General features: G+C 41.3%; 1 protein-coding gene across 1 annotated transcript in view; it reads right to left on the reverse strand.

The window, feature by feature from the left end:
* The window catches only part of BBS2 (Bardet-Biedl syndrome 2), a 32,086-nt gene extending 17,618 nt beyond the window's left edge, over nucleotides 1-14,468 (reverse strand). Inside the window, exons 1-5 of the mRNA XM_068529009.1 lie at nucleotides 14,220-14,468; nucleotides 9,094-9,321; nucleotides 4,516-4,641; nucleotides 4,185-4,247; nucleotides 3,293-3,370 (exon numbers count right to left, since the gene is read on the reverse strand). Of these exons, the coding sequence (XP_068385110.1) occupies nucleotides 3,293-3,370; nucleotides 4,185-4,247; nucleotides 4,516-4,641; nucleotides 9,094-9,321; nucleotides 14,220-14,336 (612 nt within the window). The 5' untranslated portion in view covers nucleotides 14,337-14,468. The remainder of the gene's footprint in view (nucleotides 1-3,292; nucleotides 3,371-4,184; nucleotides 4,248-4,515; nucleotides 4,642-9,093; nucleotides 9,322-14,219) is intronic.
* Nucleotides 14,469-15,816: the final 1,348 nt, after the last annotated feature.

Genomic DNA, 15,816 nt, shown 5'->3' on the forward strand with positions numbered 1-15,816 from the left:
TAAATTGTATAAAGCAGAGAATAGTTACGTAATTTCTTCTACACCTAAAGCTTTTCTATAAAACCACCCACTTCACTTAACTCTGAATACAAAGTGCTGGGTAGGACTCCAGAATTATTTAGCTCAAGGCATTCTTTCGGCAGTGCCGTTCAACTGCCAAATAAATTATAATTTTGCTGATGTGTGAAAAGACATTTGAACTAGGAGCAAAATCAAACCCAGAGGACAGGAAAACAGCCCTGAAATGAACAATCTTATGAAGTCCACATTTTCGTAAATTTAGCCCCAGTTTCCCTCGGTCCCTTAGTCCTTCATTAGCTCACTAGTTTCTTCTTTTGCAGACTAAGGATCAAGAGGCACCTCAAATCCCTTGCTCTATTTCATGTTCTTCTGTCCTTTTCCAGGATTTAGGAAAGAGGTGTTTCAAAGAATGCACTCCCCTCACATCTAGTACTGACAATAAACAGAAATTCAACAACACCTCAATGATTCCCTAAAAGAGAAAAGATTTACTACAAATTTCTTTTTTAAACAAAAAAATTTTTTTTAATTTATTCGTTTATTTTTGGCTGCGTTGGGTACTTGTTGCTGCTCGCAGGCTTTCTCTAGTTGCGGCGAGCGGGGGCTACTCTTCGTTGTGGTGCACAGGTTTCTCGTTGCGGTGGCTTCTCTTGTTGCGGAGCATGGGCTCTAGGCACGCGGGCTTCAGTAGTTTTGGCACGTGGGCTCCGTAGTTGTGGCTCACAGGCTCTAGAGCACAGGCTCAGTAGTTATGGCGCACGGGCTTAGTTGCTCCGTGGCACGTAGGATCTTCCCGGACCAGGGCTCGAACCCATGTCCCCTGCATTGGCAGGCGGATTCTTATCCACTGCGCCACCAGGGAAGTCCCGATTTACCACAAATTTGAATGAAAGGGAAATGGTAATGCAGGACACAGCACCTACAGGCCAGTGATTCTCAAGTTGTCTTTTTAACAGGGTGGTGGCAACCCCCTTCAAGAATCTAATGAAAGCTAAGGATCTTCTCTCTAGAAAAGCACACATTAAACACATACACATAAACAAAACCACCCCCATATGGACACACATCTTCAGACTGTTGCTTTGGCACTCGCTTCTCCCCTTCATTTTCCTCCATCCACAGCTATTAGTTTACAACCATAATAACTATAACTGCATAAAAAGTATAGTAAGTCGAAGTAAAAATCTATAATAAAGGTAAACCAGTTAAAATCATTGATAACAATTTTATATATCAATATGCACGTTTTGCTTTGTGGTCTCCCTTTTGTAGTCACGGAAATAGAAGCCTGATGTCCCTAGACAGCTTTGTAAGTGGCAAGAAGCGAGGATGAGTGGCCAAGGTGAGTTCTGAGGCTGGTGCCCTCAAGCTTTTCTGATACAGACTCCCGAACACCACGTGATTCAATTTTGCACAATCCCATCATTTTGATCTCCAAGACTTCCTTCTGTTGTTTTTTTTTTTTTTTTCTGTCCATTTAAAATGGTCACAAGCCATTGCTCCTTTATCCCTTTCTCCTTCCTTAATTCAGAATATCTTAATTCTTTTTTCTGTTTCCATCTTGCCCAATCCTGGAAAACCAGCAGCAAATAAATATCCTAAGAATACCAAAACTACAAAGGATAAGAGTAATCTTCACTGTTTTTTTTGTTTGTTTGTTTTTTTAAAGATGGGTTTTTTTAAATTGTTACTTTTACTTATTTATTTATTTCTGGCTGCGTTGGGTCTTCGTTGCTGTGCATGGTCTTTCTCTAGCTGTGGGGAGCGAGGGCTACTCTTCGTTGCGGTGCACGGGCCTCTCATTGCAGTGCTTCTCTTGTTGCGGAGCACGGGCTCTAGGCGCGCGGGCTTCAGTAGTTGTGGCTCACGGGCTCTAGAGCGCAGGCTCAGTAGTTACGGCACACGGGCTTAGTTGCTCCGCGGCATGTGGGATCTTCCCAGGTCAGGGCTCGAACCTGTGTCCCCTGCATTGGCAGGCAGATTCTTAACCACTGCGTAACGAGGGAAGTCCCATCTTCACTGTTTAAAAAAAAAAACTCTTTAAGAAACATCTCAGGTTCAATTACATGAGTAATTCTAATCACAAAGAAACTAGTCAAGTTCTCTAACATCTGATTTTTAAGTTTACCTATAGAAATGTGCCTAAGAAGTACTTAATTTGAATTAAGAGAAAAAGTATAAAAATCTCATTTACACACTTTATTCAGTATTCAACCCCATTTAATACAAATGATGATGAGGAGGAGGAGAAGACACAAAGCTTCAAATCCTGACCATGCCACCTACTAGCCATGAGCTTGTGAGAGTAACTTAACAGAGAAACTTAACATGTTCCCTCATCTGTAAAATGAGAACTAATAGTACCTTCATAACAGGGGTGTTGTAGGATGAGTAAGTTCAGTGCCTGGCATATTTCAGGTGCATATTTCAGGTGCATATTTCAGGTGCACATTCAGGTGCACATTCAGGTGCACATTCAGGTGCATATTTCAGGAGCATATTTCAGGTGCATATTTCAGGTGCATATTTCAGGTGCATATTTCAGGTGCATATTCAGGTGCATATTCAGGTGCATATTTCAGGTGCATATTTCAGGTGCGTATTTTAGGTGCACAATAAATGGTTGCTATTATTATCAGTAGTATGTATTAGCTCATTAAAATACCTTTATGTGCTCAATAATTTTTCTCTATTTAATCAGTCTTTTCAAGATATATCTTTTTTTTTTTTTTAATTTAAAACTCTACCCTAAAGCTTTCTTTTTTTTTTTTTTTTAATTTTATTTATTTATTTATTTATATTTTTTTATTTTTGGCTGTGTTGGGTCTTCGTTTCTGTGCGAGGGCTTTCTCTAGTTGCGGCAAGTGGGGGCCACTCTTCATCGCGGTGCGCGGGCCTCTCACTATCGCGGCCTCTCTTGTTGCGGAGCACAAGCTCCAGACGCACAGGCTCAGTAATTGTGGCTCACGGGCCTAGTTGCTCCGCGGCATGGGGGATCTTCCCGGACCAGGGCTCGAACCCGTGTCCCCTGCATTGGCAGGCAGATTCTCAACCACTGCGCCACCAGGGAAGCCCTTCAAGATATATCTTGATAAAGGATATTTAAATGCTTCTTTCCCTGTAATGCACAGCTCTGTTTAATCCCCACAGTTTTTACCCTAAAACTGTCTGGGTTGTGAGAAGATGTCCCAGCACTCTCCTTTAATGTTACACTTGACTATGCTAATCTGTCAAGGTTATCATAATTCTGATACCTTCTTACACTTCTTACCTCTGTTTCTGTCATTTCTGCCACAATCTCATCTTCTTTAAAAACTCGGATATCAAAATCCTCAGATCCAACAAGAAGCTGAAAGGAAAAAAATCATACATATTTAGTTCAGCGAGTGAACACAGCAAAATTTCCAAAAATAAAACCAAAAAATCGCATGATACTTCGTATGTTGCTACAGCCACCCAGGAGTTCCAACTTCCCAGTAATGTGATGCTCAGAAAGGTTCCTTCCACTGAGAAGGTCAAGATTCAGTCAGTGAAGAAAAAGTGGTTACTATACATCCTGCCATGTGGGCTGCACCTCCTACCCAGAACAAGTTCTTTCACCAGGCACCTGAAAATGTTCTTGGTTTGGTGTCTGTCTGCCTGCAGGTGGAAGCCCTGTTTCAAAAGCCGGAGCCCAGTATCCATGGACAAGTGGAGGGGAAGTCAATGCCCAACACAGTACTTCACTGGCTGCTCAAGAAGTTAATTTCTAGAGAAACCATTAGAATAGTTTAAAAAGGCTAAAAGCCAATCTCTAAAACTTTCAGATTCCTGAAAAAGTTGGCCAAAACTGAGAACTAGATACGATTTAAAAGCATTGGAATCAAGTTATAAGACTGTGAATGTGACTGCGATCCCATCAAAATGTTCTGCCTTCTCGCCCTGTCAGGTGTCTTTGAAACATCATGGTCTTGATCTCTGTACTAGACAAACACAAGTAAATTATTGTTGAAAAGAGAGGAGAAAGACAAATGAGGCCAGTTAGCTCATCATTTAGGCAACAGAGCACCAAAATCAACTGTGAGAAGCTAACAGCTCTCTCAACACTAATGTCACCGTCATGGGAAAATGTATGTACTCAGCTGAGAAGTATACACAAGTGAAGTATCTCCTCCCGCACATACCTCTTTCTTCCCATCACCATCAAAGTCACACAAGGCCAAGGAATGAACATTATCTCCAGTAACCTGAAAATAAAACCAAAATCATTACTATGCCATCGTTTTTCACTTAATCCAAACACAGGAGCTACATGAAAGAGAGGATGATACAAACCAGTAACTTAAAACTCCAATTACTCATATCCTTTTTTTAATGTACAGAATTATAAACATTGTTCTATTTTGTTTCTATTATTCATTACAGTTAGTGGTAAAAAACAAACAAACAAGACCTAAAGAACATTAAAAGTAAAAACGTTTAAGAGTACTAAAGAGAGTATTTCGTTCTTCATACCGTCCAAAAGAGATCATTTCCTTCATGATCGAAACCCTGCAGAGCACAATTTCCACCAATAATTGCAAGAGGAGAGGAAATGTCTCCCAATGTCCCCAGCACAATTGCATTGGCCCCATCTGCTACCTAAGAAGGGAAAAAAGACAGAAACTCTCAAACAATGCTGCACGGGCACACTGGAGGTAACATATATCTCTCTTTTTATTTAGATACTCAAAGTCGTCTGTCATCATTTCTGAGAAGCCACATGGTCTCCTGAAAGGCAGGCCAGGACTGTCCACTGAGGACCGTGTCTGTGGCTTATGCGTGCTCATGCAAGGATGAGCACAGACCCAGGATACACTCAGGCCCTTGGTCTCTCACACTAACCTGCTATGATAACCTGCTACAAAATCCCAGGCTCTCTTGGAACACCAGGTTCTAAAGGCCAAATTCCCCAGAGAATCAAGACATGCCTTTAAACACCCAAACTTTTGTAACCTATTTTAACTATTTTAGATGGAAATCTTTTTAATACGTATTACTCAGTTCTCTTACTACTGCTCTTTTTAATCATAAATTGTAAAGTACTAAAAACTACAAACACCTATAGACCCACCATCCAGAACTAATAAATGTCTTGACTTCTTGAATAAAGTACATAAGCACAATTTAATCTACTTTTGGAAGATTCGAGGACATCTTTGTAAACACTGTTTATTGTATAGGAAAATAGTCCTTACTTACATAATCTTTAAGTAGGAAAACTATAAAAAATAGATTGGCTATAAAAGAGAGAAAAGAATTCATAAGAAGCCAAAACTACTAACTGGTCAATCAATCAATCAAGTTAAAAGGTAAAAAAAATAAACTGGGAAAAATAACTGCAATGTGTAGGACAAAGAGTTAATATTTCTCATTAATAAGAGAGTTAATACAAAGTAAATAAATAAGAAATGGGTAAACACACCTCAAGCAAAAATAAATAAATAAAATAAACAGGAAATTCACAAGAGAAGAAATACAAATAGCCAACAAGTATGAAAAAGTGTTCATTCTACAATACATCATTTTTCACTTTTCAGATTAGCAAAGATGAAACCTATTGTTCATTAGGGTGTGATAAAACAAGCACTCTCATATTCTGAGGGGGAGGTGGGAAAACAGTAGTCTTTCTAGAGAGCAGTTTAGCAATATCTAACAAAAATTTCACTTAGAAAAGGTTTTTAACTCAGCAATTGTAAAGCTGAATTCTTGTGATCATTAATTTTATGTGTCAACTTGGCAAGGCCGTGGTACCCAGATATTTGGTCAAACATTATTCTAGACGTTTCTGTGAAAGTATTTTTTAGATGAGATTAACATTTAAATCAGTAGACTCTGAGTAAAGCAGATTACCCTGTAGAATGTGGGTGGGCCTCATCCAATCAGTTGAAGGCCTAAATAGAAAAAAGACTGACCTCCCTTGAGGAAGGAAGGATCCTGCCACCAGACTGCCTTTGGACTTGAGCTTCAACATCAGTTCTTTCCTCTGTCTCTAGCCTGCTGGTATACCCTGCAAATTTTGGACTTGCCAGCTTCCACAACTGCATGAGCCAATTCCTTAAAATAAATCCATCTCCACTCCCTCTCTCTACATATATACACATCCTATTGGTTCTGTTTCTCTGGAGAATCCTAATACAGTCCTAAACTCAATTTCAGTCTTATACAAAAATGCAACAGTATCTTTGTCACACTGAAATAGGCAAAGATTTCTTAGGACAGAAAGAGCACTAACCATTAAAGAAAAAATAGATCAGCAAGACTTCATCAAAATTGAAAACTTTTGCTCATGAAAAGATACCTACCTACTGGAATAAGCCATGTATTGAGAGAAAATATTTATTTTACATGAATCTAACAGAGAACTTGTACCCAGTATATCCAAAGACCATCTACGAATAAATAATACATCCAAACTACCAATAAAAAATAGGCAAAAGACTTAGATGATTCACAAAAGGAGACATACAAATAAAAAATAAGCACAAGAAAAAGTGTTCTACATCACTGGTCACAAGGAAAATGCAAAATGAAACCACAGTAAGATACCACTTCACACCGACTAAAATGGCTCGAATTACAAAGACTGGCAACACCAAATGCTGACAAGAAATGTGGAGCAACTGCAACTCTCACACATTGCTGATGGAAGTGTAAAACGGTACAACTACTCCTAGGTATTTACCTAAGATGAACTAAAACATATGTCCACAAAAAGACTAGGACAAAAATGTTTACAGAAATTTTATCCATAATTGCCCCAAACTGGAAACAACCCGAATGTCCATCCCACATGTCCATCATCAGAAGAATAAATAAATTGTGGCATATTCACACAATGGAATTACTATTCGGCAACAAAAAAGACCTACTGCTAGGGACTTCCCTGGTTGTCGAGTGGGTAAGACGCCATGCTCCCAATGCAGGGGGCCCGGGTTCGATCCCTGCTTGGGGAACTATAGCACACACGCATGTAGCAACTAAGAGTCAGCATGCTGCAACTAAGAGCCCACGTGCTACAACTAAGACCCAGCGCAGCCACAATAAATAAATATTAAAAAAAAAAAAGAACTACTGCTAAATGCAACAAGTATGACTCTCACAGATGTTAAGTGAAAGAAGCCAGACACCAAAGAGTACATTCTGTATGATTCCATTTGTATGAAGTTCAAGAACAGGGAAAACTAACCTAAGGTGACAGATATCAAAACAGTGAATATCTATAGGGAATAGGAATTGACTGGAATGGGGCACAACAAAATTTTCTGAAGTGATGAAAATGTTCTACTGGGTTGGCCAAAAAGTTGTTTGTTCCGGTTTTTCCATAAGATGCTTCCATAACACCCCCAATATATTTTTATTGGGGGGTGTTGATTACAGGGATCAAAACGCATTGAACTGCACACTTAAGGTTTGTGTATCTCACTGTATGTACATTTTACCTCAATAAAAAAATACCAAAGGAAAAAAACTGCATTTCTAAGAACTTACCCTTAGGAAATAATCAGAGAAGTTGGCAAAGATATATGCTTATGAAATTATCAATTGTAATAGAGAAACTATGGAAATAACATAAATATGAAACAATATGGAAAGGGTTAAACAAATTATGATATATTTTAACACAATGAAATACTATAGAGCCAATACGAATAAAGCATAGATATATAGTAACGTCAATATAAAGCTGAACACAATATAAACTTCAAGATAAAGTTCAATACAATACATATATTTCTGAATAAAAAGGCCACATGTAATATCCAGGGAGTAGAAACAACCCAAATGTCTATTAACTGATGAATGGATAAATAAAATGTTGTTTATACATACAATGGAAAATTACTCAGCCATAAAAAGAATGAAGTATGATACATGTAACAAAATGTCCAGAATAGGGCTTCCCTGGTGGCGCAGTGGTTAAGAATCCTCCTGTCAATGCAGGGGACACGGGTTTGAGCCCTGGTCCGGGAAGATCCCACGTGCCGCGGAGCAACTAAACCCGTGCGTCACAATTACTGAGCCTGCGCACCACAACTACTGAAGCCCGTGCGCCTAGAGCCCGTGCTCCGCAACGAGAAGCCACTGCAATGAGAAGCCCACGCACCGCAACGAAGAGTATCCCCCCTTCCCCACAACTAGAGAAAAGCCTGCGCGCAACAACAAAGACCCAACACAGCCAAAAATAAATAAATAAAATAAATAAATTTATAAAAGAAAATGTCCAGAATAGGCAAATCTATGGAGATAGAAAGTAGACTGGTGGTTGCTTAAGGATGAGAGGTTGGGGGAAAATGGGGAGTGACTACTAATGGGTATGGGTTTCTTTCTGGAATAATGAAAATGTTCTATAATTGACTGTGGTGTAGTTACACAACTCTCTGAATAAACCACTGAATTGTATACTTTAAATAGGTGAATTGTATGGTATATGAATTATATCTTAATAAAGCTATTATAGAAAAAAGTAAAAGGCTACATGTATATAGTATGATCCCATTTTGTAAAAAAAAAAAAAAAAAATTCACTCACAAATACTTAGTAAAAAGTCGGGATAAATCAATTCAAGAGTTAAATGCTATTTCCAAATGAAGAAACCATGCATAATTATTTTATTTTGCTTCTATATCTTTTCTATAATAAATTTGGATTATCTGAGTATTAAAGTTGCCTGTAGATGGCAGGCTACAGTAAGTGCTTCTCCTAGAAACTACTATACCAAACTTTAATGCAAAGCCACCAGGAGACCTGTTTGCTGGCTCCCTGGCTGTTGGCAGAACTCTCAATGGCAAATCTTGACAGACAGTAGTAGCACAGATATACCTCCTGAGAGATAAGCTGGAGTGTCAAAAAGTGGTTACCAACCATGACCAAATAAATAAATGTCAAGTACACAAAGGAGATGTAAATGGCAAAATCCGCATGTTTTTTAACTACACTACAACAACCACATAAAAAACCAAAATAAATGTCTGATCTCTTTTAATCATAAAAAAGAAAAAATGGACACTAATGGGTAATGGAAGTTTTGTGGTTATAAAGGGGTATACTTGCCTCTCTGTAGAACAAATCTGAATTATTGTAGACATCATAAGCCAGAAGATTAGTCTGTGTCCCCACTAAAAGAGCATCATAGCCGAGTTCAGGGTTCAGTACTCCTGCAGCCAGGCAGCTGACTGCCTGGTTAATGTTGAGAAGCGAAACATCAGACTCCAGGGGGCTCTGGAGGACCCTGGAGGCACTGAAATGCTGGCTCCGGGCATGAGGGTTGTGAATAAAAACCTAAAACAAAAACAGTTAATTACATCCCCTTAAAATACCAAAAATGTAAAATTAACATACATCTTTTTAAAAAAGACCCAGGCTGTTAACAGATATCAACATTAACAAGAAGTGACTTTAATCATCTACAAAACTTAAAACACCCATACACAGTTCTGTGCATGGCTGGCCTTCAATCACTGCAAACTGTGGAAACCCAGTGGTTCTTAGCCTTATAAAGAACAAGGTAATAGCCAAGATCTAGTTGTTGCTTCCCAGGGCAGCTTATATACTACCCACCAGTAGAGTGTTAAAGCACTCTTACAAACCATCATTTTCCTGGTCAACCTATAGGAAGCTGCCACCAGCTACAATGTGATTGCTACACACGAAGATCAGAGAAAACAGAATAATAAACACTTCCTTTAGTATCTTCCATCCAAGCACCTAACTAATTCACTTCCTAACCCTTAAAACTGGTAGTTTTAAGGTCTGGTAGGTAATAAATTTGTCTTAAAAACCTAAACTGCGTCACACAAAGCAAGCTTCTTGAAGGCTTTCATAGTCTATACTAGTAAGACAGAATTAAATAATTAGCTCAAAGTTAATTAATTTAGCAGTTTCAACTATCATAAATATAATCATCTGAGTATCCCTACAAATCTTTAAATTTCCTTGGGCTTCTGTAAAAGGAGGTTTAGACTAAAACATGCATTCTCAAGAGGGGTGATACTGCTCTCAGGACAGGTAGCTGGGTTTGGGGTTCGGGGGGATCTTAGACATTAGAATGGCTTCTGGCCTCCAAAGGGTCTTTATAAAAACAGATATACTGTACATCTGTGGTATGAAAATTTCATTAGGGAAACTTTCATTTTCTGAAAAAAGCTCCATGGGAGGCAATATGGAAAAAAAGAAAAGGATGAGAAACTGCACTAGAGATGCCTTAAGCCCCTTCCAGTTCTAAAATTTGCTAATTTTAAATGAGCATTTCACCCCTTGGTATAAATCTGTAACCAGGCGAGGCCAGTTTGGCTGCTCACCACTCAAAAGGCCAATACGCGAGAGGCAAGTGTTGGTGGAAAAGGAAACTTTGCTTTACTCAAGAGGCCAGCAACCTGGGAAGATGGTGCACTAATCTCCTAAGACCATCTCCAAGTTGCCAGTTAGGAGACAAAGGTTTTAAAGGCAGTGTGAGGGAGGGGTCCGCAGGGTGCATGAGCAGCTCGTGCACAATTCGTGGATTGGTTGGCATCAAGCTGAAGTTTCAAGCATCACCTATCTTCTGGCTTCAACCGGTCTGGGGTCTACATGCTTGTGATCAGCAGTTTTCATCTGGTAGGAGTCTGCTCCCTGTAAAAACAGCTTAGGATTGTGTGTCAGACTTTTATAGCTTTCAGGGAACTGGGAGTTGGGAATTCCGGTGACTCTTTATGGCTGGTTTAGAGTCTAAATTGTTGCCAGTTTCCCAGCTCAACAGCTTGTTTCTCCATCTTCACATTCCTAACCATTAACTCTTGAGCCAGCCTTCTGAGACTCAGGGGAGGCCTGGGAGACTAAAGCTTTTCTACAAACAAGAGGCAGGTAGAGGACATGAAGGGGAGGGGTCTGTCCCAGGAAGGCCCCATAGGGTCCTGCTTGGTTACAATGCCTGCTTTTCTTTGATAATCCTCAATCCTGAGGAGGAACAAGTGTGGAACAAGAAAGGAAAGTCTGGGATAGAGAAGTTAATCATAAACTCAGCAGAGGAACTCAGTTTTAGGGGACTCGGTTTTAAATCCAAGCAGGATTAGTTTTAAATTATTATCTAAACAAGGTAACCTATTCGACAAAAAATAATTTTTAAAAGATTGGTTAGAAACATAGAGATAATGTGTTTAGCTACTGAATATTGTGTTCACGTTCTCATTTGTGTAATACTTTATAACATGCTTTTATAAACATTACTGCATTTGGTCCTCACAACATTTGGTCCTCCTGATATACAGAGGAGGTCAGAGGGGTTAAGGCCCTTTCCCAAGGTCTCACCACTGATAAGTGACAGGGCTAAGATGCAAGCCTGGTGTCTGGCTCCAGTAATCTCCAGCCACATCTTACTTCCTTTTATAACAGTTCTGAACAAAAGAATTCTTACAGAGTCTTCTAGTAATTAGGCTGAGAAAGAACAGGAGGCAAAATAACCTATGGACTTCACAGTTAACTGTTATTGGGATGAAAAGAGTTTGGAGGTTGCTGTCAAAAGCAAGAGCCCCAGGAGTCTGGTTTCTCCCTAGTTCCCCTCCTGCTGTTCTCTGCATACAGCAATCAGTGCTCTGGAGACTCACTCACCTGTCCCTCAGGCTCAGCCACACAACAAATAGACCACTCCCAGTGCCTTCAGCCAAAGGACTGGCTGAAGTTCACAGACCTGTTCTGGCTGAGGGGGTGTTGCTGACAGTATAAATTCCAACTAGGCCCTCCAACTCCATGGTGAGAGGAAACATGTCCCCCGATGAACTAATGTTCATCCTGCAAGAAACCCCTTTTTAAACCATCCTTGCTCAGGTTCAGAGACCAGATCCCAATAAGTCAGCCCCCCATTCACAACAGAGTCCCACTGAAAATGACAAAATCCTGTTTCTAGAGACATGGGCCCTGACAGTCAAGGAGGGCTTTAGCCTTACCTGCAATGTCTGTTTTTAAAGGAAAATATATTTGTGTATTATTTGGATCATAAAATAGTACCAATTTTTTCTTTAAGTCTAAAGATAAAAGATCAGGTCAGAACTTTTCAGATTTGTTTTGAAGTTCTGAATATAAAGTGTCCAATTACACAGGACATAGGAACTTCTCTCTCTCTCCCTTTTTTCCCCCCCCATCTCCAGAAAGAGCCTTAGAATCAAGTGCCCCTGCCTCCCACTCTAGGTCACATTCTAATGAAAGTGGTTCCATAGAAACCTCTGCCTGACCTTCCCACTTCCACTCCTACACTCCCCTCCCTGCATCTCTGTTGCAGCACCAGCCAGTAATCCTTCATCTAAAACATAAACCAAATCCCATCATGCACTTTATTAAAACCAAGGTCTTTACCGTGGCCTACAAGGCCCTATATGATCCAGCCGCTGGCTACCCCACTGCTTCCCTCAATCCATTCCAGCCCCAGCAACTTTCTTGTGTTTCCAGAACACACCAAGTATATCTCTACCTCAGAGCCTTTGTACTTGCTGATACACTTACTCCACCTATCTGCAGGGCTTGTTTCCTCATTTGCTTCAAACCTCTGACCCACAGTTATCAGAGGTCTATCTGATCACCCTGTCTAAAATAGCAATCTCCCATCACCCCCAACCCCTTACTCCGTTTTTCTCCCATGGAGACAGTGTGTTTCTGTTAACTATCTGGCTCCCCCTCTCAAAGTAACCTCCAAGGGGATGAGACTTGTCTGTCACCTTTACCGTTGTAACTGCAGAGCTAAGAACAGTGCCCAGCACATAGCAAGCCCTCAATAAATCAGGGGCTGAGCTAATATCAATGGGATCTTTTCAGCCCACTTATGTAGCTGCTATGCACCTACAGCAGAACCAATATGAATTTTTGGTATTTGTCAGTGCCTACTAACACTATTATGTACGAGGCTCTGTGCTAAATGCGTTCCTCCATTATACAACTTAATGAAAATGAATCATTACTTTTTACTTATGTATCCCAAGGCATGGCATATGAGAAAACATACAACATAAGTGGCAGTGTCTCGAAAACTATAAATCATTATATAAATGTTAGCTTATTAAATCCACACTGGGTCAGAGAACATGCACTCTAATCTCATTTCTACCGCTTTCCAGTTGAACAGCCTCAAACATTGCTTTGAACCTCTCTGAACCATTATTTCTAATCAGTAAAGTGGGAGTAATAAGAAGAAAATAACAGCTAACAGTTAGTGACCACTGCCTATATGCCAAGCGCATGACATGTATCAGTAGTAACTTACTTAATCCTCTTAGCAACCCTATGTGGTAGATACTAAGTACCTTGCCCAAGGTCATGAACTTAGTAGGTACCGGAGCCACAATCTGTGACACCTGTGCTATATGGCAGCGGTTGGCAATTTAGCAAGGATGCTGAGATGATTAACGTAATAAGGCTTTGTACCTGTTAGAAGTTATTACGCTTGGCGTCACAGTATTCCATGTTTTTGGGGCATGCCTCCATCAACACACAGTATCTTGTTTTGCCTTGTCTGCTGTCCTTCTGGACTATAAGCTTTCTGAAAGTCAGGACTCCAACTTTATCTCTGAATCCCCAAGATCTAGCACGAAGGAGGTGTCCAGTAAGTCTGGTGAATGCTGAATGACCATATCTTTTTCGTCTCTGTGATTCCCACACCTTGCCCAGCACCCGGCACACAGTAAGCCCCTAAAAGGTACTTAGTAAATAAATTATAGGAAGACACGCGACTGTACATGGATAAAGATCGAAAGTGCAATTTGAATCACTTAAGTTAAGGGTCTTTGTGATTTTTTTTTCCCCCGTAAAGTTGTTTGGCTCTGAGAGGCAGTCTGAGATAGTAGGAGTTCCAGAGCGAAGAGCAGAGGCCCTGGGCTCTAATCTGGGGTCTGCCATTATTGCTAACCCTGACCAAGCCATTCCCGCTCTGGGGTCTTCTCTTCCGTAAGCTCCCTGTCTGTAGAGAGACACCAACATTGTCCGAGTCTAAGTGCCTGAAGAGAAGTTAACTGCTCAGAAAAGCCGTTCTGCGTGATTATTCATGATTTGTGCGCAGGACGGAGAGCTACGGAGGCTACCAACCCGTTGCCGGGCAACCTTGGCTGGGGGCGGAGCCTGAGAATGAGGAGCTGGACTGCAGGGACCTAGCGGGCGGAGGTCGTGGGGACTGCAGGGGCCCGGGCCCCGTGCGGGTGGGAACGTGTGGGAGCGGTTACCTTGCCTGCTTGGGTAGCGGCCGCCAGGCACGGGTGAGTCCCGTCGTAGCGCCCGACAGCCACCATGCGGGGGATGATTTTGTGGCGCAGTTTCAGGGTGAACACAGGCAGCAGCATGATGGCGACAGCTCAGGAGAAGAGGGCTAGTGGTCCGATACCCGTGCAGCGAAGCCGGCCTCACCCACGGCGGTGAAGAATTGGGGGGGGGGGGGGGTGGAAACCAGGCTGGACGGGAAACTGAGCGGGACTGAGCTGGACCCCAGGCCACAGCCTTTTTCTGCGGCTGCGCAGGCCCGCCCACCTAGTTCTGCGGCTGCGCGGTCGGGCCTCAGGCTCGGCTGAGGCTGAAGTTGGGTCTCAGTGGTGGAGTCGTGTCTCTTGCAGCTGTAACTTAACCCGCGTTGGATTCGACTCAACTAACAGGTCTACAGTGGCGGTGTCTGAGCCAGCGCACCCCTGGGGCTTCTTCTAGCACTAAACCAAGCTGCTGCACCGTTGGAGACTACGCGCATGTCAACCACACTCCAAAGGGTCATTAATTCAAGAAATATGCCTTGAATGCCTGCTCTTCTCCTTACTTTAGCTGTTATGTTGATGCCCGCAGTAGTTACTAAATGTATCGACTCCTTAAAAAAAAATGTTTTAAATTCTCACCTTTAAATGGTCCATGGCCCTTTGTAAGATGCTCTATAAATTTTAAATGCGAACACGAAAAATTGAAAAGTCATTAAACTTCTCGACATTCATTCAGATAATTTTTGAGGGTTTACTGTGTGTCAGGCACTGTTCTAGACAACAGAGGTATGGTAGTTAACATGAGACAAACCTCTGCCCTCCTGGAGCTGACCTCCATTTCGGGGGAGACAAACACTAACTGAGAAATACATGTGGGAGGTTTTTTGGTAGTAAGTGGTAAGGAGGGAAGAGGGATAGAAGTTTGGAGGGAGTGCAGTTTTAAATAAGGTGGTAGGGAAGAGACCTCACTGAGAAAGTCACGTCCAGGCAAGAACTTGAAAGAAGTAAGGGAGTCAGTTTTGAGGAAGAGTGTTCCAGCAGAGGAAATTCAGGTGCAAAGGCACTGAGGAATCGCTCTGGCTGCCTTCTGGAAATAAACGTTTAGGGCTGAGGGACAAGATGAATGGGAAGCAACAGACGAGACTGAGAAGGAAGCCAAGTGAAGAGAGTGTTGCCAGGAGTAGAAAAATAACCGTGTCAGATGCTGTAGGTGGGTCTTGAAAGATGGGTTCTAGAATATTCTTGATATTTGCATTTTGTAATTACAGCCGTACAAATGAGCATCTTTTTTCAAGCGTACTGGGGGGGGGGGGTCTGTGACTAGTTGTAATCTCTTCTGGAGATAATGTCAAAAGACTAAATTTGGGCTTCCCTGGTGGCACAGTGGTTAAGAATCTGCCTGCCAATGCAGGGGACACAGGTTCGAAAAGATTAATAGTACTACTAACTATTAAGATTAATAGTACTACTTCTGGGGAATGTTGTTGTGAGAATTAGACCAACGAATATAAATAAAGGACTTGAAGCAATGCCTGGCACTTAATAAGGGATCCCATAAATGGTTAATATCATCGTTATTATA

The sequence above is a fragment of the Eschrichtius robustus genome, chromosome 19 (assembly GCF_028021215.1).
Source record: "Eschrichtius robustus isolate mEscRob2 chromosome 19, mEscRob2.pri, whole genome shotgun sequence".
In the NCBI taxonomy this organism is placed as follows: domain Eukaryota; kingdom Metazoa; phylum Chordata; class Mammalia; order Artiodactyla; family Eschrichtiidae; genus Eschrichtius; species Eschrichtius robustus.